The 20,649-nt window shown below is 41.8% G+C and overlaps 1 protein-coding gene across 1 annotated transcript; it reads left to right on the top strand.

Annotated features, from left to right (window-relative positions):
- Positions 1 to 187: 187 nt before the first annotated feature.
- LOC104959539 (alpha-2,8-sialyltransferase 8F-like) lies at positions 188 to 1,615 on the top strand. The gene is made up of 3 exons (XM_010787440.1): positions 188 to 407; positions 494 to 586; positions 664 to 1,615. The coding sequence occupies exons 1-3, from the start codon at positions 379 to 381 to the stop codon at positions 1,355 to 1,357; spliced, it is 816 nt and encodes a 271-aa protein (XP_010785742.1). The 5' UTR covers positions 188 to 378; the 3' UTR covers positions 1,358 to 1,615.
- The last annotated feature ends 19,034 nt before the right edge of the window (positions 1,616 to 20,649 follow it).

The following is a 20,649-nucleotide window of genomic DNA, read 5'->3' as shown; positions in this document are numbered from 1 at the left end:
AACAGGTGGAAACAATCAGGGGCGGGGCAGAAGTTGATGATGGCGGGAAAAACATACAAGGGGAGGAAGGAAACAGGGCCTGAAATGAAAGACAAGAGGTAAATACAAAATAAAACAGGAAATGACAGACAAAATACATAAACATAACTAACACATTTGACGAGACACAACAGTAGGGGATTTGCAAACAAGGTCCAGACAAAGATCCCCATGGCTCTTGCTCATTCACAAACATGGTGTAATCATATGCATGTTATTGTTCTGTAATACATTTTTCATTGGTTTTATTTCCAGGAAAATCCATTTCCAAAGAAAAAATGGGAAACGTGTGCTGTTGTTGGGAACTCAGGGATTCTGACAAACAGCAGCTGTGGAGAGATGATCGATTCGGCTGAGTTAGTTATCAGGTGAGAAAGCTGTCAAGATCAGACGACTTAAATCCACAGAATAATTCTAAATAATAATTTCTGACTCGTCTGTTATGCCTTTTCAGGTGCAACCTACCTTCTTTGGGAAAAGGCTATGAGAAACATGTGGGCACCAAGACTGACCTTGTGACAGCCAACCCAAGCATTATGCTGAAGGAGTGAGTAAATAAATGAGTCTCACTGCACCAATAGAGTGTTCCCTTGGTGTTGTTGCTTGACATATTTTTATTTTCAGGTATGGAGGTCTAATGGGACCACGCCGTCCATTTGTGGAGAGTCTACATAGCTACGGCAAATCCATGATGGTTCTTTCCCCCTTCTCCTATGCACACACCACTCCGGTGTGCCTGAGGGCAGTCTACAGCATTAGGGACTTTGAAAGTCCCATTCAGCCCATGTTCTTCAACCCTGATTACTTCCGGAGTCTGGCCCTGTTCTGGCGCTCCAGAGGTCTACGCAGAGGCCTACTCCGCACCGGCTTAGTGATGGTTAACATAGCGCTGGAACAATGTGCCAACGTGCATCTGTACGGTTTCTGGCCCTTCAGTAATCACCCATTTGAACTCAATGCGGTGAATAACCACTACTACGATGATAAAAAAGCTGCATGGACTGTCCACTTTATGCCTGCTGAGTTTGACCTCTTGCTGCGGCTGCACAGTCAAGGTGTGATCAGGCTTCACCTGGGGAACTGTCGACCGGGTAAAAATGAGTTCCCAGGTCCAGAGATAGAGGAGACTGGGCATCTGAAGAATCGGGACATTTCCTGGTGGGCTGAGGGTTCATCTCAGAATTTGTCTCTAAACTATGCCTTTTCAATCCAATCCACTCACTCTCCCCCCATATCAGTTCCTAGACCCTCTGAAAAGAGGGCTAAACCGGAAGGTGCAATAGAATATATTTTCACTTGCACCAATTCATACATTTGATAAATAATTAGGATCTCAACTTTGATAAAAAAATCCTTAGTATTGTCATTTTGGCCATAATAATAGTCAAAATCATCTTTTACTTTTTCCAGCAAAATTGCAAGGAAATGGTTATTCAAAATATGACTTTCAGTCATGGAAAGTTTTTGATATTTGAAAAGATGTGTGTTTATTGACACATTATGAGATGTAAAGGAATTCCAGTTAGATACAAATACATAAATATGTAATATTCACTCTGAAATGTTGTGATGGAATTGTATAAAGTTGCATGAAATGGAAATACTCAAGTTCATCAAAATTGTACTTAAGTAGAGAAATTGAGTAAATGTAGTAAGGTAACTTAAATATTGTGGAAACTCAAATGATTAAGATGTATTTATGTTTTAAAAATAGAAATACAAGAGCAACATATAGGCAAATAAATGATTAATCATTATGCATATAATAATCTCATAGCCTATTCATATACTGTATGATTGTCAATGGCAAAGTAAGGGGGAACTTACTCATCAATAGAACAGGAACTTCCAACTGCTGCCAAGAGGTCACATATAGGGTTCAATCAGTTTTGTTTGATTTTGTTTTTGTTGATTATCTTTTTCTATAATTGATCTAAATCTTCAAAGTAACTAAAAAAGTATAAAGGACAATTTGTTCCTCTGGGTTAACTTAACAAGCCTCTTTATTGCTACTGTCACCTTACGATTCATTGTATTGCATTGTGTTAAAAAAAATGATGAAGGAGGGAGGGACATATAGCAAATGGGTGGATCAAAGAGAAATGAAGAAGACTAAAGTAGGATTTCAACAAACAAGGATATTAGTTTTTATACCCATCTGACTCTGACGCAAACAGAAGGGGAAAGACACGGATAAAGTGCAGTGAAGAGAGGACTTGCATGAAGAGATCGGGATGAAGCGACACCCTGATAAGTTATCTATCTCTTTGATGATCACTGTCCTCTGTTTGAGGAGCCTGCTGACAACTGCTCTCTGGATCACTGTGGACAACAGGTAAGCGTGTCATACTTGTTCCAACAACCTGTTGAACAGGTTTTTTGTTTACCCAGGTATATGTTCCTCACAAGGCATTTGTTTTAGTTGTTAAGTGTACCGATTTTGTGGAACCTCAAAAATGTAAGTTAAGGTAAGTAAAATATATTGATTCTGTCTAAGACGTTCACACAAAGTAATACGATTATTCATTCTGAAGACAACACACCATGTGGTACTTTGTTATAACTACATTTCTCCTTTTGGACTGAGTTCATGTTTATTATTAGATCAAAGTAAAGTTTTTAATTATACATTAATATAATTTATTTAGTTAAAAGCAAAAACGTTTTATAATGAACATCAGTTTGTTTTACCGTAAATAAATTACATTTACTACTATATCAAAGAAGAATTTGGACTTTTAAACTTAAAACACTTATTTACACTCTGTTCACATATTAATAAAGACAGGAATATTCCCTTCAAAAGACCTTAACATTTATAGAGATGTCTTTTAAAATATGCATCACCTATTCTGTTTTTATAATAAAACCACCTCCCAAAAAACTCCCCAACATTTAAAAAAATTAAATGAATGCAGATCTTTTTCTTTTTCTGACTACGCATCCTCTGGAACTTTACATTAAACAAAGAACCCTTGCATTACACTGTATTTGAATCAGAGTCCTGCCAACCCTGTCTCCTAAAAATTACGTTCCCACAGAACTAAACTGTATTCTCAATTACGTTTAGCCAGAAACGTATTTTCTCCCACGTTACGTTCGTTATGAACGTATCTCAAATACGTTCATTTTCTACATATCTTTGCCATTTATTGTCTTGCTTAAAATAATGATAATAGTCATTATTAAATATCATTTTCTAGCACACATTTGAAATCAGTAGGCGAGGCTGTAATGTCGCCAGCTGTTACTCCCAAGAACGAGGCAGAACATAATATTTTTCAACATGCCAAAAAGCTGCTGTGTTGTTTATTGCACCTCAAACATTAAAACAAATCCAAAGTATCGTGTTTCTGTACTTCCTCTATGATCATATTGTGCTAGCTTTTAGATGCTTTACCCCTCCCTTAATGATGCAAGATACAAAAGGTAAACGAGATTGCAAAGCAATAGCCTATTATAATATTCATATTTCATGGCTTAAATTCTGCATCAACTCGCTCACATTGTAAATTAATTTGGGTTAAAGCCTTTAACAATATTAATGTGAATAAAAACAGCAGTGATAATGATTTTGTTGCCTTGCCATGTCACATAGGGCTAGAGTGCTGGTAACGAGTGGGGTTTTGGTTTGAATCCAGCATGAGAAGTTTTGTTATTTTTATGTCGATAGGTACTGAATAATATTTTTGTTAGAAGATGCATTAGAATCTCGGCTGAAACCAAAATGAATAATCAAGCATTGGAACATTCTTAAGTCGGAATGTCCCCGTAACCCCGCTAATAGCATTTCTGTCGCTATCATTGGAAAACAAGAGTTAACAGTCCCATCTAATCTGGATAAGTGCTGCAAAGTGTAACGTTTTGATGAAAGGTGTAAAGCTATGTACAGTAGGCTAAACAACGTGTGCGTCACTAATATACTGTCTGAATGTGTGGACAGGCATCAACCATACTAGGCATCACATTAAGAATGATGAACAAACTGTAGTTTTAGTTGAAGGAAAAAGCAGTAATATACCAAAAAGTACCTCAAAATTAGACTTAAGTTTAATACTTGTTTAATGTACTTCGAGATAAAAACAAAACATTGAANATTGGAAAACAAGAGTTAACAGTCCCATCTAATCTGGATAAGTGCTGCAAAGTGTAACGTTTTGATGAAAGGTGTAAAGCTATGTACAGTAGGCCTTGTTTTTAAAATAAAACATGACTGCTGGGCTACAAAAGTTGTATCTCAATTTAATCGGAGTAGATCACAGCTTCCCGCAGCTGAAAGACATGAGTAGGCTAAACAACGTGTGCGTCACTAATATACTGTCTGAATGTGTGGACAGGCATCAACCATACTAGGCATCACATTAAGAATGATGAACAAACTGTAGTTTTAGTTGAAGGAAAAAGCAGTAATATACCAAAAAAGTACCTCAAAATTAGACTTAAGTTTAATACTTGTTTAATGTACTTCGAGATAAAAACAAAACATTGAAAGAAGATAAAAAAATGTGACGCTGGCTTCAGCCGCTGTGATGGCTCACAGCTGGAGGAGGCCCATGTGGCTGCTATTATTCCGAGTGAGGGGTGCAAGAATCAGAAAGCCACTTCAAAAGCCTGCCTGACTATGGGGAAACAGACCAGAGTCATAGGGGGACAAGCAGCTTATGAGACCCTTCCCACACCAAGAGCTGAAGCTGCCAACTCAGCCTCCACCTCAACATGTCCCCTGTGGGCCCCTTCTCTCTCCAAGGCCTCCAGCCTGGGCCCGCTCTGAGACATATAATACTCCAGCCAAAAGCTTACAGAGGACACTCTCCGAAAGTCCTAGTCTTGACCTTCACTCATCCCTCATTTGAGACGGATAATTACCATATGTGGGACTCAAATCCTCCCTCCATGTTACTGTTATGGTGCAGCCAGAGAAGTCTCTGTGTGAGCACACGGCTGTTTGGAAATCCACCGTGTCAGAGTGAGAGCCCGGAGGGGCTTAGCGGCAGTATTCTGGTCTTAAGGTGAGGGCAGATGGTCTCTAAGAAAAGGAAGGGTGATGAGGCAGGCAGTGGGGGTCCTGGAGCTGGCTTTTGGGGGGGTCCAGGATCGTGAGGGCTGTCACAGCTGGACTTTTTCTACATTTTATCTGACCTCAAGTCTTGATCTTTCTATCCTTCCACAGCACACATATTTTTTATTATATAATAAATCAGTGTGTGGCCTGACACCTTTCTGTGGAAGGAAGGGTCCGATGTTAGTGAACCCCTCCTGTGAGGAGCTTGGTCCATATCTTATCCCATATTGCATGCAGATACACACTCACGCTACGCATCAATTTGCCTGTCTGGCGATCAAAATGGGCTTTCTATTATTGATGTCCTGCTGGTCTGCTGAGACTGCGAGGTGCAGAGAGGAGGGTGTGTGTGTCATTTGTGAGCAGGTGGGTAAGCAGATTTCAAAATGCTGATTTAGAAATGCAGAAAGAGCTATAATCTATCCACGTCTAGCCAAAAGAAGAGGCTTTTTTTCTGACGTACTGCACTTGACATCTTTCTTTTCCTCGTACTGCGTCTCTGGGTCAGCCTTAGTCACTGACACACAGCCTCAGGCAGTGCGTGCGTCCCTGTGATTGACTGAGCCGGCCCCCGATCTGAATGAGGCGACGGGCCCCGATCTCTCTCTCTTGAGGGCCAGCAGGAGAGGGGCTGGGAGCATCCAGAGACTTCCCCTCGGCCATTACATAATCACACACACAGCCCAGCGCCTTGTAGGCCAAACCCATAAACAACCATCAACCCTTTACTCGCTTGACCGCGCCTCCCCCGACTCCCACCAAGAGAGGGAGGGATGGAGGGAGAGTCGGGTGGGCATCCTCCATACAATTCTAGGCCACTTCGCAGAGCATTGTGCTGAAGTGCTACAACTAATCTGGAGCTACAACCCCATCTGAGCTTCTTTCTGCCCTCCCTCATTCTTTCATATCTCCTCTGTTTCAATCCGCTTCCCTCAAGTTATTGAGTCTCTCCATTCAGTAAATGTCCGTCACCCCCCTCTGCACACATACTTTAACTCTGAGGAGTGTAGTAGTGTCGCCAGATCTTTTCAACATCCTTTACTTTAATCCTCTCCAGAGTGTGGCAACTACTTGATACAGTTGCATTTAATGAAGGATGGTTTTCCTACTGCCAAGAGCCAAAAAAGACACAATGTGCAAGAACTCTGTCTCTCTTTCTAGGTTGATTTAATATAATGAGTAACTCTATTTGCGTTCGAGGCCTCAAATGTTATAAGAAGATTGTCGATGTCTGGGCCTGATAGTGTGAAATGTGTCCGGTTCACACTCAGGAGCCATGGAAAATGTGGACTTTGAGCTTATAGGTTTGTATGTTAGTATATGCTCAAGTTTGTATGAACACATACATGACTGCACGCCTGTGATTTAAGATGTCGATGTTGGTGATGAGGGAGGGATATTTGTGTACTTGTGAATGAGATGTATGTGTGAGAGTGTTTCTGCTGTTCTGGTTGTGTTTGGCTGCCTGTTGACACAGAGGCTCCTCTGGCACTCCTTTGAAGGGGGTTGCGGGAAGGTTGAGAGGGGGGTTAGGTTGAGGGTTAGAGCCGTAAATTCCCCCTTTCTCCACGACAGGAGGAGTCCTCTTTGTCTGGCCGGACAACTGGCACGAGGGGAGGAAACAGCTGACTGGGCAGCTCAGCCGGGTTTCGTCACTTTACTGCACAGGCATAGTGAAACTTGATCAAAATGTTTCGATTTGCCTGAAATGAATGAATATTATAGTCACATCTTTTCTAATTGCTCTCTTCTCTCAATAAGAGATGATAGTTCAGAGTCTGAGGAACTTTGATTACATGGCCACATACAGTAACTCCACAAAATGTCAGTGATGCAGTGTTTCCACTAAACTCTTTGTGTTGCTAGGTGGAAACAACATTCATATCTGGTTTGTGATCTTTTCCCTGCGATATGACTTCTGACTTCTGTAATCCATCAAAGTCTGCATTCATTATCCTGAGTGCTAACAAGGTTTAGGCGTAGCTTAATTTAAATAGTCTGCACTTCATAGCAAATGAAATGAGACTTGCAAAAAGTAACATAACTGAAGCAGGCTTTAAGTTTCAAACGGAAACCAATAACCGTCTGGGTAACTAGTCAGACACATAGTTAAGCTAATGAAAAGCTGGAATGCAAATCAACATGATTTGAAGTAAACTGGTTAAAGCAGGCAAACTTAAAGGCTTCTCATCTGTAAAAGAAAGTGATGTTTTTCCTTTTGAATATGGGCAGAAAGGAACTTCAAATATACTGTCTAAAGATGACAATATTGCATTCTAACTATCGTCTCTCTTTACTTTGTTTTGCGTGTCATTTCTGTTCTTCTGCTGACCCACTGACCCCCTTGTCCCACACTACATTTCATTTTAATCCCCCTCCTCTCTTGCAGCTGCCTCGCTCATTCTTCTGTGGGCCACCGGCAGTAACTCAGACAGAAAACAACCCTGAGCCTGTGGACATGACTGGCTGCTGCATGGCTGCAAACACAGCTTTAAGTTGGAGAGTAGGGAGACCGTTCGTCTGGGTAAGATCCTGGAGAGAATTATTCATCGAGGCCAAGAACACACACACACACACACACACACACACACACACACACACACACACACACACACTCAAACCAAGTCTAAACCCTAAGTTTAGCCCTGTTTACACTGACACAAAAACATTAGTATCAACACCTTCTCAATGTTTACATTTTACTACGTAAGTGAGACTATCGTCAAAACTGGCTCAAGGCAGTTTATGTCCTATCTACATGTACAGGCTGATACACTATCTTATTTCCAAACAAGAACTACTGAGGCTCCACTTCATGAAGTTTTCTTAACATGGCGAGAGCTGATTAGAGCGGCCATGTGGCAGTGTTAGAGATAAAGGAACAAAGGAAGGGAAATACCCCTGTCCAAGAAGGAGCAGTGGATGTTCAGGTGTCACAAAATGACCACTGATTCAACTCTCCAAAGTCTCCGGTCTGTCTCCATCGATATATTCTTTTAAATGAAACAACAAGTGAATCACATCCAGGGTATTCATTCCACTGTTTCTATAAATGTTAGCTGTTACTATAAATGCTTGACACATTCATCAAAGGACATTCCTGTAGGAGCACCCCCCCCCACACACACACACACACTCACGTTTCTCTTCTTCTGAGTGACAGAGAGGGAAAATAAACAGTAGTTCCAGTAGCAGCGCTTCACGTTTCCTTCCTGCTGACCGTCACTTCATAGAATCTGAATGTGTTTGTCGCCTCTTTAATTTTCACGGATCCACTTCCTGCCTCTAGCATCATTTCCTGGGGCATGGTAGGGAAGACAATGGAAATGTGCTCTAAGTATAAAATATGTCTTATGTGATGTGATCTAAGAGTCAGATTCGGGAATTGTATCTAAACTCAGCATCACATTAGTTTTTCAGCAGGTCACTGTTGAGTCAGGAACATATAAATAACTCATGGAATATTAGAATGACATATTATTGGATTAGGTGGCATGTTCCCCGAATATACCAGCCTGAAAATAGACATACAATGGACAATTGAAAGATTTTTTAGTTTGGAAAACCCTGCAACTTGATTTGATCGTACATCGTGAATCTTGTCAATGCAGGTTGTTTTTGAGGCTTTTTTATGCAATTGAATAGATCATTTAGCTTCATGTTAGCAGTAACTCGAGGCGTTTCGGCTGTAATGGGCATGTTTTCCTATTATGCCCGACGGCAGATTTGCTCCATCGAATTAGTCTCCTGCTTGAATTGCACTGCATTGTTATTCACATAGATCTAGTCAGATTTCATGCTGCCTTCTTGGCAAAGTCTCTCTCAAAAAGGAGGTTTGCATCTAAGTTAGACTTCCACTTGTTTGTACAGAAACCCAAACTGCAGTTTTGGGCTGATTCATTTTCTAGATAGGTCATTAATTATTCATGCATCTTCTCCCTAAAAAAAGATTACGGATCTAAATAAAAGATGGCCAACGTCAGATGTCCTGAGCATTAGTGGTACAAGAAAAGCTTTAGGCCACACCTCTCACAGTTTATATAGTAAACTAAATAATCCTGCATGTTCGTGAAGGATCATATCCTAATCCGAGCATTTTGCCAGCCTTAAAACTCAGAGATAAGTTGTCTAGACAGGGCCTTAGAGCAGGGTGTTGTGTGTCCTTTTGGAAAGAAATGCTTTGACAGATTGACAGGAAAGGTCCCTGTTCTCTTCCAACAAAACAGCAGTGCAAAAGGCTGTTGTACGTCTCTTAGGATTGTAATTCTAGTGTTAGATTTCACGCTTGAGTCTAAATCATAGACAGAGATAAGAACAGCGTGAAGAAAAAAAACTGGCATTGATCACCTCTCTGAAGCCTCTAAATATCACAGAAACTTTTTTTAACAAAACACTGATAAAAACTATAATTTCATTATATTTTAATGAGTAAAAATGTTGCTACAGTATTGAATGAGGGTGAGAGGTCACCAAGAGGGAAGTACTTTGTATTTCCAATGTGGAATGAACATAAATGTGCAGTGTCATCAGCCAAACAAACAACTTATTCTATGTTCAATTCTGTTAAGAGAACACCATCTGTTACTTTGCAGAGATTTCCCTAAATAGATTATCCTCAATCTACAAATATAGAAATTGAGCTAAAGTAGCATTTGGAGGCCACAAGGGGGCTCTGTACTGTACTGCAGGACAAGGCGGGGTCAGGGTGGAGGAGTTGTCCTCAGAGCTCTGCAGCAAGTTTTTCATTTTCTCTCCATCAGTGGGATTTAGCAGGATTTAAGGCGATGATAGTGATGCAATGTGAGCACAAAATATGACAAAAATGTGGCTGACTGAGACATATTTAAAAGAACAGTTTGTTCTGGATGAGACACAACATTCAAAGTGCCTTGATGTTTTGTGATGCACACACAGGGTCGATTTGGTGATTGAATGATGGGGAAAACAGGGAGATGTATACACAGAGGAGTGTTGATATACCCAACATTGGATGGAATATCTTCAAATTCAACTCAGATGTAGCTGAAATAGGCATCTCTCTTGTTTTTGTCTTGGAATATAGGCCAAGAGGTCAGTGTCTCTGTAAGCATGCAGTTCACTACTGACATGCAGCTGTGGTGCCTACTAACAGTAGGGCATCTCCATGGCCTGTTTAATTATCAAAGTAACGAAACGGCAGGCATCAGCTGCACAGCTGCTCATTCCAGACTGATATCCTCCCACAAAACCTGTACACTAAAGTCAAGACTGAAAGAAGTGGAAAAGAATGAGGTCGGAAAACTGATATCAAGACATAGACTGATAGCAGGGGGCATAAATTGAAAAAAACAAACATGTCAAACTCAAATGCCAAACAGGCCTATTAGCTTAAATTGGACAAACTAAGTAGCAAACTGCCTCCTAATTGGATGCTCAAGATAAATCCCATCCTTCTGTTTTTTTTGTTAGCCCTGCTCATCCTGTGTCATCAGCCCGACATGACATTAGCTGGACTGACACAAAGTGCTGCTGACAGGAAGGGCTTTAGCCACACAGGCTAACCTTTGACCCCTGTTGGAGAGAAACCCCCACCGCCCCCGCCATCTGCATTCATTCATTACTCGACCCTCAAGTGCATCGAGGTTGAGGTCCAAAGTAGTCGTCCTGGGCTGAGCAGGAGCTCTTTACTTCCTGGAGATGGGTGTCCTAGTTTTCTTTCACAGGACAATTTGCTCGTGGTCCGCCTGCAGGCCTCTACCATTTAGTAATCGCCGGGCTGACAATCCAATTGAGCCTGAATTAAGAACATGAACCCTGTACTTACATCCTTCAGACACAAAAACATCCTCATCTTAAACTTGACATGTTCTACTTTGGGGAAATAAATCATAAAAAGTTCACAGCTACTTCTAAATATGTTTTTATATATCATTTGAAATTCAAAAACAGCACAAAATGGTATGTACATTTGCAAATATTTGGAATTCAGGACATTTCTCTCTTTTCCATATAAGGAAGAAAAAATGAAAGAACAGTGTACGACTCCTTCTTTGTATATATACATTGCATACAGACTGCATGCTTCATGCTACAGAGACCTTGTAATGGCTGCCAGGGTCAATCAACAACTCCCACCGCTCCATATGACAGCTGCATGTTTCGCTCACCACATGCAAATCCATCTTAAAAACTCTACTTTCCCCCTATAGCATTGTTCATTTGCATTGTATTTCCCCTCTTCCCTGCAGTGCAAAACTGACAAGCAGGTCAGAGAAGCTGCAACGCCCTCTTCATGAGTGAGAAGATTGATATTTATGCTTTTATATGGGTGTTTAATTTCAATTTAGATGCAAATATGCATACGAAATTCATTCTTTCAGAGTTTCTCAGTCTCTACCGCTCAGGACAAAAGAACAAGAAATTCCTAAGAGTTCTAAGATTGGATAGGCGTAGGCGGGGGGGCTTTGGGGTGCCATGGGTGGGGCATCAGATTAGACCACCTGTTCCACCATGAGGCTTTTCCTTTATCCTTCCCTCTCTCACACTTGTTGTCTTTCACATTCCCTCTCACTATCTCGTTTGTAACTTAATAGGACCCTTTCTTGTCTCTCACACACACTTTCACTCTCATCAAATATCTCCCTCCACGGCTGCTTTGCTCTGAGCTAATTTTGACTGCATTCCACTTCAGTCACATCTGTGGGAAACAGACAAAGCTATTTGCAAGATAACTCTGGCTGAGAGCCACTAGCACTCACACACACACACTCTTGTATACACACACACACAAAGTACAGTTAGACATATGTCGCCTTGCCGCCCAAACTGAGCCTCCAGGGAGTAGTGTACGGACAGCAGCATAAACACAGCAACCTCCACCCTGTCCACATCACTGAGGCCCGTCCAGCAGCATGGGGGATTCCCTCCAACACACTATACAGCAGGAGTTATAGGGTTCATTGAGAGTAATAAAGTAGTAGATTGCAGACAACATTATCCCTGCTCTTTTCTACCTCTGTCTTTAACGATCTGGCACTAACTTTTCTCCTGGACTCACAGGCTGTTTCGGCAAAGAGCAATGCTTGTTTCTGTCTGATGGATGTGGTCACGATGCTTCAGGGCTCAGAAGGCAGCAGCACCGCCAGGTCTGCCTTAATGACTATTGATTGGAAAGCACTAATGACCCAAAATGAGGTTCAATAAGTATGGCATTTTAATCACCCGCAGGCCTTCCTTTTTGCAAAAAGAACTGTGTTGGTTGTGAGTGTGTATCATAAACAGACAGCACCACAAAGGATGAGTAAGGAAGATACTTTAAAGTGGACCTATCATGCTATATTTGAATAATATAGTGTAGGACCATACCTATATAAGGCATATTTATACTTTTTATTTTTCAAAATACCAAACAGATCATGCATTTTAGCCATTCCTCATTTTGCTCAATTTAACACTGTCTTTGCATGGGCTGATTCTGTGAGAACAGCACCATCTACAGGCCTGGCATATGTACTACAGCGTCTCCAGCGCTTTCGAACGGCAATGTCCGTGGCTGTCTCCTTCTGATTGGTGGAGTTGGCCCAATAGCCGTAGCGCCACTTCTGTGACGTCATAGAAGTGTTCAAATCTGGATCAGTCTGTATCAGATCCGTTGCAGCCCCTTTTTAAGAGATTTGGGTATGGAGGAAAATAGAGAGGGTTGTGTTTTCTGACACTTGGTGAGTTCCCTGGAACACCGGGGACACATATTCATGTATAAAAGACGTACAAAAGTGCCTTTTGCATCATAGGTCACCTTTTAAGAGAAAAAGGTGTCCAACACTTGCCCTTGATTCCCTCTCACATACACTCAATGTAACCTGCCTTCTCCTGTTCCTCCCTGAGCCCCTGCCCTCATTGTCACTGTGCTTCTGAACATGTGTGTGTCTGTCCTTGCATAGAAGAGAATAATGAGGACAGAGAGAAACCCAGATACTGCGCGGTGATGTTCTCTAAACCTTGCATTCTTTCCATGACTATAGTAAACACTATGACTCTGTTTACATTCACACAGACGTGTTAGTGCATGTTTACGCTGCTAAATGTCAGTAGATCCTTTAAACCTCTTCTCAGGCAAACACTGTATATCCAGAATCATCTTGAAACACCAGGCTGAGAGGCCTAAAGCAGGAAACACAAGCAGCGATAAAGCACAAAACGACAATGATACACAGTCACGTGAAGAACAGGAAGTGCTATAATCATGTTTGTCTGTTACGTCACAATACAGCCCATATATTGAAATGACACCGGCCCAGCCTTAACACTGCACCAAGGCCATGCTGTGTCAGCATTTTGCAGCACTGCGCACTGCTTATAAATAGTTTTCTGTTTCCTGTGAGGTATTGTGCTGTAAGTTACACCATTATTGCAGAAATGTTAAGTGATACTGAAAGTGTGTGTGTGTGTGTGTCACACTGAGGCCATGACCTATGTACTAGGACTCTGTGTGCCCTTTATTATTGCCTGAGGCTTCCCATTTAGGAAAAAACTAAAACACGTATACACAGACACACAGTTTGATATAAGAAGGTCAATACCACTGATTGAAAACAAAAGCAAACAACAATCAAATGCTTTGGACCAAACACAGACACACAGTCTGACCAGCAGCAGGGATGACATCATCTCTGCTATTACTGGGGGGGCTAACGTCACCCCGGCCTGAGTGGACACAGACAGGTTCCCCTTATGGACAACATGCATTATTCAGCCAAATGAAGGGTTGGGCTGGGTTGTCTCGCCCATAACACCCCTCCTAATCTCCCCACTCTCCTCGTCCTTAATCACAAACCTGATGCTCACAACACGCGACGCAACAGAGGAGAAGGAGGGAGGTAAGGGGGGGGATGAGGTAATCAATGAGCAGAACACACACTGGCAGTGCGTTGAGGGTGAGATACGAGGAAGGTGTATGCGTTCTCTCTTCCATTAAAGCCATTCATCACACGCTCAACTACAAGCAGCTGGTCGCCTCAAGCATGGATATAACACCTATAAAACCACAGCAGCCAAGAGCTTCCCCACAGAGGCTGTATTGAAAAACAATGCTGAAACTGAGAACTGTCTGAAGAACTGGAGGTGGTATATTCCTCGCTCTCACAGCAAGCTTGTGGATGACAGTCCCTGTAGAGACTGGTGACACGAGAACACAGTGTTACAAACCTTGCCTGAGCCGTTATGAATGAATGAATGAATGAATGAATGCAGAAACACACAGCTCTGGATGTGAACCCTGTTGCATGGCATCCCGGTCTCCCGCCTGTATCCTGACTCCTGGCAAGGGAGCCAATTTCGCCATGACATGTTAAGACGGATCATGACCGAGGATGCCTGTTAACCCACAAAACTGAGCCACACCCCTCTTTTTATGCCGCTTTCTCCTTCCTCTCCCAAAGTGTTGATCTTATGCCCTGTATCAGGGACAAGCCGGGGATCTTTTCAGGTGTGTCATCTCTCCAGAGGCCTGCCACTCGCCGGTGGCAACACCTCTACCGGCCCCTTCCCCCAGAGTAAAACCTAGCTCGCAGTGGGGTGAAGGCGGCAAACATATCGCAGGAAAAGCAGCATGTTTGTTTTTGCCTTGAGGGAATGGAAAGCGGGATGATGGATGTTATGAATTCTCTGTGTGTTTTGTGTCAGCAAGCAAGGTGTGAATGTGAAGCACAGTAAAGGTGGGTGTCCCCTTCGCCTCCCCTTCAGTCCCTCCCTTACTCTCCATCCTCACCTGGTCCATGATTTCAGCAAGCCTCCTCCCTTCTCCTGTTCCCAGTCATGGCACGAGATCGCCGGCTGCCTGCCCCGTTTCTTCTTCTCCTCCTCCTTCTTTTCCTTGTTCAGTATTCCCAACAGCAATAAGACCCTGCTCTGCTCACACAGGCGAGGCAGCCGGGCAGCCTGCACCTCTCCTCAGAGGCATGGTCCTGTCCCTCCTTGTGTCTGAGTGTGACAGTCCGATACATCCAAGGGGAAACACTCCTCTCTAGACCTTTTTCTGTCTTCTCTTCTTATCCTGCTGCTCAGGGTGGAGAATGGAGGGCAAACGGGGCGTGCATTGGACCTTCACTTCTCTCCTTGATAAGCACACAGAGGGAAGAGACTCCCGCTCTACGTTTTCCCTCACAAGCTCTTTCACTCGTTCCCTGTTTGAGCTGGCCTCTTGCCTCGCCTCCCCTCCCTCCCTCCCTCCCTTTCTATCTCCACTTCCCTCCTCTCTTTCCATCTCCCCTCCCCCTCCTGCTGCAGCCAAAAGAGAGCCAGAGTCAGCGAATGAGAGAGAGGCAGTGAGGGAGGGAAAAGGGCTGAGATTGGCTGCCGGGGGGGATCATGTGACTCCCAGTACAGGACTGAGGGACCCTCTACCAGCTGTCCAGCTCATGCTTCCCTGAAAACCTCTGTTGCCATTGACAACAGCTGCCGTGCAACACACCAACCACAGATCCTAAGACACAAAGCCATTGGCTGCCAGGATTTATGGCCCCCACCCCCTATTGTGGGGGGAGCATGTCGGGACGTGTAGTCCAATCTGGGTGGATGTGGTGTTGAAGAGCATATATCCCTGTGTCCCTGCTGGGAGGAATGTTTTCCCCTGTGCTCGCCTCTCTGCTGAAATGTTTATGCATTAGTGTCACATTGGCTGAGCTCCAGCTTTAAAGAGATGGACAGCAGCTAGTTTCTTTAGGATTTAAACTGGGAGGAACTTTGTATAAAACGCAAATTATAAGAGGAAAGACCTCAAGGCCCGGGCATTCTTGGCCAGCCAGGAAAAATACATCCTCTGTCGTTTTCCTCCAGGGCCACATGGAGGGAAACTCCCTGACCAGAACAACAGGAACTCCACTGCTGAAGGCCATTGCTAAGCACATATAACCCCCCCCCAATCCTACATCCCTCCCTCTATTTCTCTTTTCTTTCATTGCCTCCCTCTTCTTTATTTGCTCTGTTTCTATCCTATGCCCCCCACCACACCCTACATCTATTGTATTATCACACTCAATTCCTTGCTGCTCTCTCCCCCATCAATTCCATCTCACTGGTATTCCAGCACAGATTGCAAGAGGTTACAGGTGCCACAAAGGTGAGATGGTATGGCAGAATGTCAGCATGCGTCAAGAACAGTTGCATTGTGCAGCATCAATTAAAAGAAAGAAGAAAAAAAACACAATAGTTGTCTCAGGTTGTTAAATATCAATTGTTTGTAAGGTTCATTGCAGTCCCGAAGTTGTTATCCAAAGATTATCTAATTATTTTTGTACAATTATTATTATTGTTATAGATTTAGGTATGTTTCAGTGAGTGAAAATACCTAAATCTATTTATTTCCAGGAAGATCGGCTGATTTCTTTTTTTGGGATAGAAATAGGAAGCAGATCAGAAATGCAAGGCCAGAGTGTCCTTAGGGTGAAATGTTCCTTTTAAAGTAATCATAAACAATTCAAAATATGCCGTATTACCACATCTACCTAAAAATACTGCTCATGGGGGTAACCCAAGTCCCTGCAGCTTAAAAACAAAAGAGCACCTGTTCTGGCTTTTTTTTCTATCCAATGGACGCATAACATAGCACTGATCTAATATAGTGGCTAGGAACAGTGTGGCTGGCCAGTGGGTGAAGGGGGGGGGGTCAGGAATGCAATGCAGCAAGGTCATGCAACATGTGGACAACCAAACAAAACCCTGGCCTACTTTCCAGCTCAAATGCAGCTTCAGTTTTCTTGAACACCCTCAAATGTAGAATTCTGCAGCGTTATTTGATATGATCGACCTAAAGAGTGTGTGTGTGTGTGTGTGTGTGTGTGTGTGTGTGTGTGTGTGTGTGTGTGTGTGCTCTGATAGAACAGCGGGTGTATTGTAAAACTGAGAGTAGTAGATTATACTATCAGCAGCAGAGGAATTCCGATTATTTCCCACAGTGGGTCTGACTGCACACATGTGAGAGAAACTTAAACTAAGTGGTTTTTGGAGGAAGGTGGCACATACACGTAATGAGAATAGTTCAACATTTTTGGAAACATGATTTAGGGAGTTTGGTTAGAAGAAGGTCAATACCACTTTACTTATGTACGGTAGATATGAGGCTAAAGCTAGCAGCTGGTTAGCTTAGTTTAGCATAGGCTAAATACTGGAAACTAAGGGGGAACAGCTAGCTTGGCTATGATGAGGTGACCAAATCCGACTCACAGCGCCTCAAACAAGTACTATTTAACAAATGATTCCATGTTATATCTTGTTTGTTTAAAACGTCAACTGTGCAAACTGAAGCAAAGTTTATAATTGTGTGGGGTGTTCTTTGCAGGATTATATCCGTGAGACAGAGCTGTTTGCAGTCTTTAACTAAACTAACCCGCTGCTACTGCGACAGCAAAGTGGTATCAATATTCTCCTCTAACTTGGCAAGAAAGTAAAATGTGTAACAATATAATTACGGAAATTTGTTTTTTCAGAGTAAGTATTGTTAAGGCATTTTTTTAAAGGTTAGAAGTACAGTATGTTGGTATAAAATGCGCAAACAATGTAAATAATGAAGCTGACCTGTCAATTTGGCGAGTCTACAGAGAGCAACCTGTCTAGGAAATGGTGATACAATGATCTCCTTATCGAGCCAGAATAAAACTGACTTTAGGTTGAATAGTCTTTATGGGTATAAAAGAAGAAAAGGGGAATTTAAGATGTATTGTAGTATACCAATATATCTATTTAAAATACTATAAAAAAAGAGTCATAACGAAATACTTATTAAGCTAAATAAATACAAAAACGTTCATTCCAAGCGCTCCTAATAAACTCGTTTTTTTTAACTAACTGTGATTGCGGAATTGAAATCGCACTGCTCTTATCCTGTCTTACTTCACCTGTTCTTACATCTGAAAAGAGACAAGTTTATTTACTGTATGGACACAATGCCATCAGCTGATTCTCCACTGCCTACAATGGATAAACAGCACCATCTGCAGGACAGCATGTAGCGTTGAACCTGCTACAAGGGCTGCTCACACAACCACACCAGTGCGTTAATTTGAAAGGAAGTATTAAACAGATTACTTACATATTTAATATAATGCATTGTGTGTACTCCTTTACAAACATGCATCGGGCCCTCGTTTGAAGAGATTATGTCCCAGGTAGTTATTTTTCTTATTTTCTTATAGAGGCAACCATCTGCGTTGTGCAAAAAATAGCCCTTAATTCATAGGTTTTTAATTTGGATATCACCAGATATACAGCACTACACAGGACATGATAACTACCATAAAACATTTAAACATAAAGCTGCTGGAGCAGATTTTAGCCTTTAGAAATCAATTGATTTGTGGCTGTAAAGTGCAATAGAAAATGACAAAGGTCTCGCTATCCATAAACACACAAGAGTAATTTCAAAAGCAATATTTGCGCAGTCTTTATGATATCATTTGAGGAAATCTGTAATGTCACTTCCAACATGGCAAAATGCCGGAAAAGTAAAACAAAAAAATATATATTTGCATTTATTAGTGGATCACACTGACTTTATGGCTCATTAAAGCATGAAAGGTGAGCAGTTCTTTGTGCAGCAAAATGTGTCCTTTGACAGAAATGATTGATTAATTTTGTTAGCAAAATAAAAAATATCTAATGAATTAAGCAGGAAGCAACAGGGTTTACTGAAATCATCTTTATTTGACATATCGTGTGAAATACTTTCAAGTAAATCATTAGTGCTTCAGTAACTTAACATAATTTATATGTGAAACATAATGTATAAGAGGTTTGGTGATAAAACTGATAAGCATGTATTTCTGAAATGACTCCATTGTTCCTCACAGATGTAATTTGCAGCCAAATGTATTATACAAAAACAGTTACAAAACAGTTTGAGTAGTATAACTGGCACATTTCATTTAACCTGACGGGACATTTTGATTGTAGTGAGGAGCAGAACATATTGTAAACACATTTAAAGCAACACACTGATGTCAAGGCTGAGCCATAGACAATAGACCTCTCACAATACAACAAGGCATAAGCTCTCCAACTGTTTGATGAAACAAAACATGAGTAAACGAGAGTAGGCAAAACAAAAACAAAGATAATATGATAATACTGAATGAGGCATATTATAATTAGAGCCAACAGTTAGCTCACAGTATTGTTAAAAAGGCAAATTCTACTGTATTACACTCAATCCAACAAACTGTCCTGCATCCATGTCTACGGATTCATTGGACGTGCAGAGGTATATTTCTCCACCTTTAAAGAGAAACATGCACAACAGTAAGTATAAAAAATACACTGCTTGGACTGATTGCATCAAGGTAGCCTAAATGGGAGCTCTTGTAGTGACATTTATTTGGAGGATCCTGACATAAAAAGGAGGTTAAAGGAGGAACAGGTGGTGATGGTAGAGTGCAAATAGGAGACAGATAAGGACAAAAAGAGCTTCCACTTCAGTCCATTATTTCTGCCCTCAGCTGGATTGCTCTTCCCTCCTACATGAGAGCTCCAATAGGGAGGCCATCATGGCTGGACCCTGGCTTTTCTCCCTGAAACAGAGGACAGCTGATATCAGACATTTTTTATTTAGTTTATTATTGTTGATGAATAACATTGTTAGCCTTTTTTTATTTAAATTGTGTGATAATGTCCATTATATTAAAGATACAGTAGGCTGCTATAGCTATGTATGCATGGATAACCATCCATTCCCAAGGAATATCCTCCCTGTATCTTTTCTGAAAGCACCACACCGTGTACAATTTTCGCTTGCTATTATATGCATGATGTCACATTTGTTATATTCTATGAAACGCTGCCTTACCAGTGTCAATGATGAAGACCATGGATGCAGGAGAGGAAAAACACACATCCTGTGTTAGCCTGTGCACCGGCCGCCTGTGTGTCCGAGCAGGACGATTCATCTTCTTCATCATCACAGCAGGTAGATAATGTAGGAAAGGAAGACGAGGCCCATGATGGCGAAAAACATCAACAACAAAATGTCCACCATGATTGAAGTATTGTCAGAGATAGACGGTGTAAAAGACGCAATGACACGCAGTAAAACAGAAGCACTACCACCGCTGCAGGAGATCGGCTGTTTCCGGAACCGTTCGGGGATCTCGAGCCTCAGTCGACCCCTCCCCCCCTCAGAGCAGAAAACGAAGGTAGGGAGAAAGGGTTTAATTCACCCCGCGTTTGGGCTTTTAGGTAGATTTTTTCCACGAGATGTTATATACCCCAATTCAATTCCCAATAAACATTAAACAATTTAACAGAAATGTTTGATATCGTCACCTGAAAGAGTCCTTTTTTAGGGCAATTCACAAACCAGAAAATACAAGTATGACCTGACAGGCTAAACTCCGGTTTGCTGTTTCCCATGAATGGAGGGGGATTTCTTGTTATACATGATATCTTTCTAATTTACTTTGTCGCCGTATATTATCTAATCAAAATGTAATATTTGTTCTATGTCCCCTTATTTTATTCATGTATTTATCCCCTTCGTTTGTTATTGAATCTTCTGGGTCATTCTTTTGGCTCTTAAATTAATG

The sequence above is a fragment of the Notothenia coriiceps genome, unplaced genomic scaffold, assembly GCF_000735185.1.
Source record: "Notothenia coriiceps isolate Sejong01 unplaced genomic scaffold, NC01 NC01_scaffold00030409, whole genome shotgun sequence".
NCBI lineage: Eukaryota > Metazoa > Chordata > Actinopteri > Perciformes > Nototheniidae > Notothenia > Notothenia coriiceps.
Note: the sequence above shows the minus strand (reverse complement) of the source record. Positions and strands in the feature narration are given on the sequence as shown.

Bases quoted from the DNA above. Each gene is read 5' to 3' on its own strand.
- LOC104959539 (XM_010787440.1), top strand. From the start codon at position 379: ATGATCGATTCGGCTGAGTTAGTTATCAG. The intron at 408-493 runs GTGAGAAAGCTG...ATGCCTTTTCAG, and splicing joins TCGGCTGAGTTAGTTATCAG to GTGCAACCTACCTTCTTTGG. The intron at 587-663 runs GTGAGTAAATAA...TTTTATTTTCAG, and splicing joins CCAAGCATTATGCTGAAGGA to GTATGGAGGTCTAATGGGAC.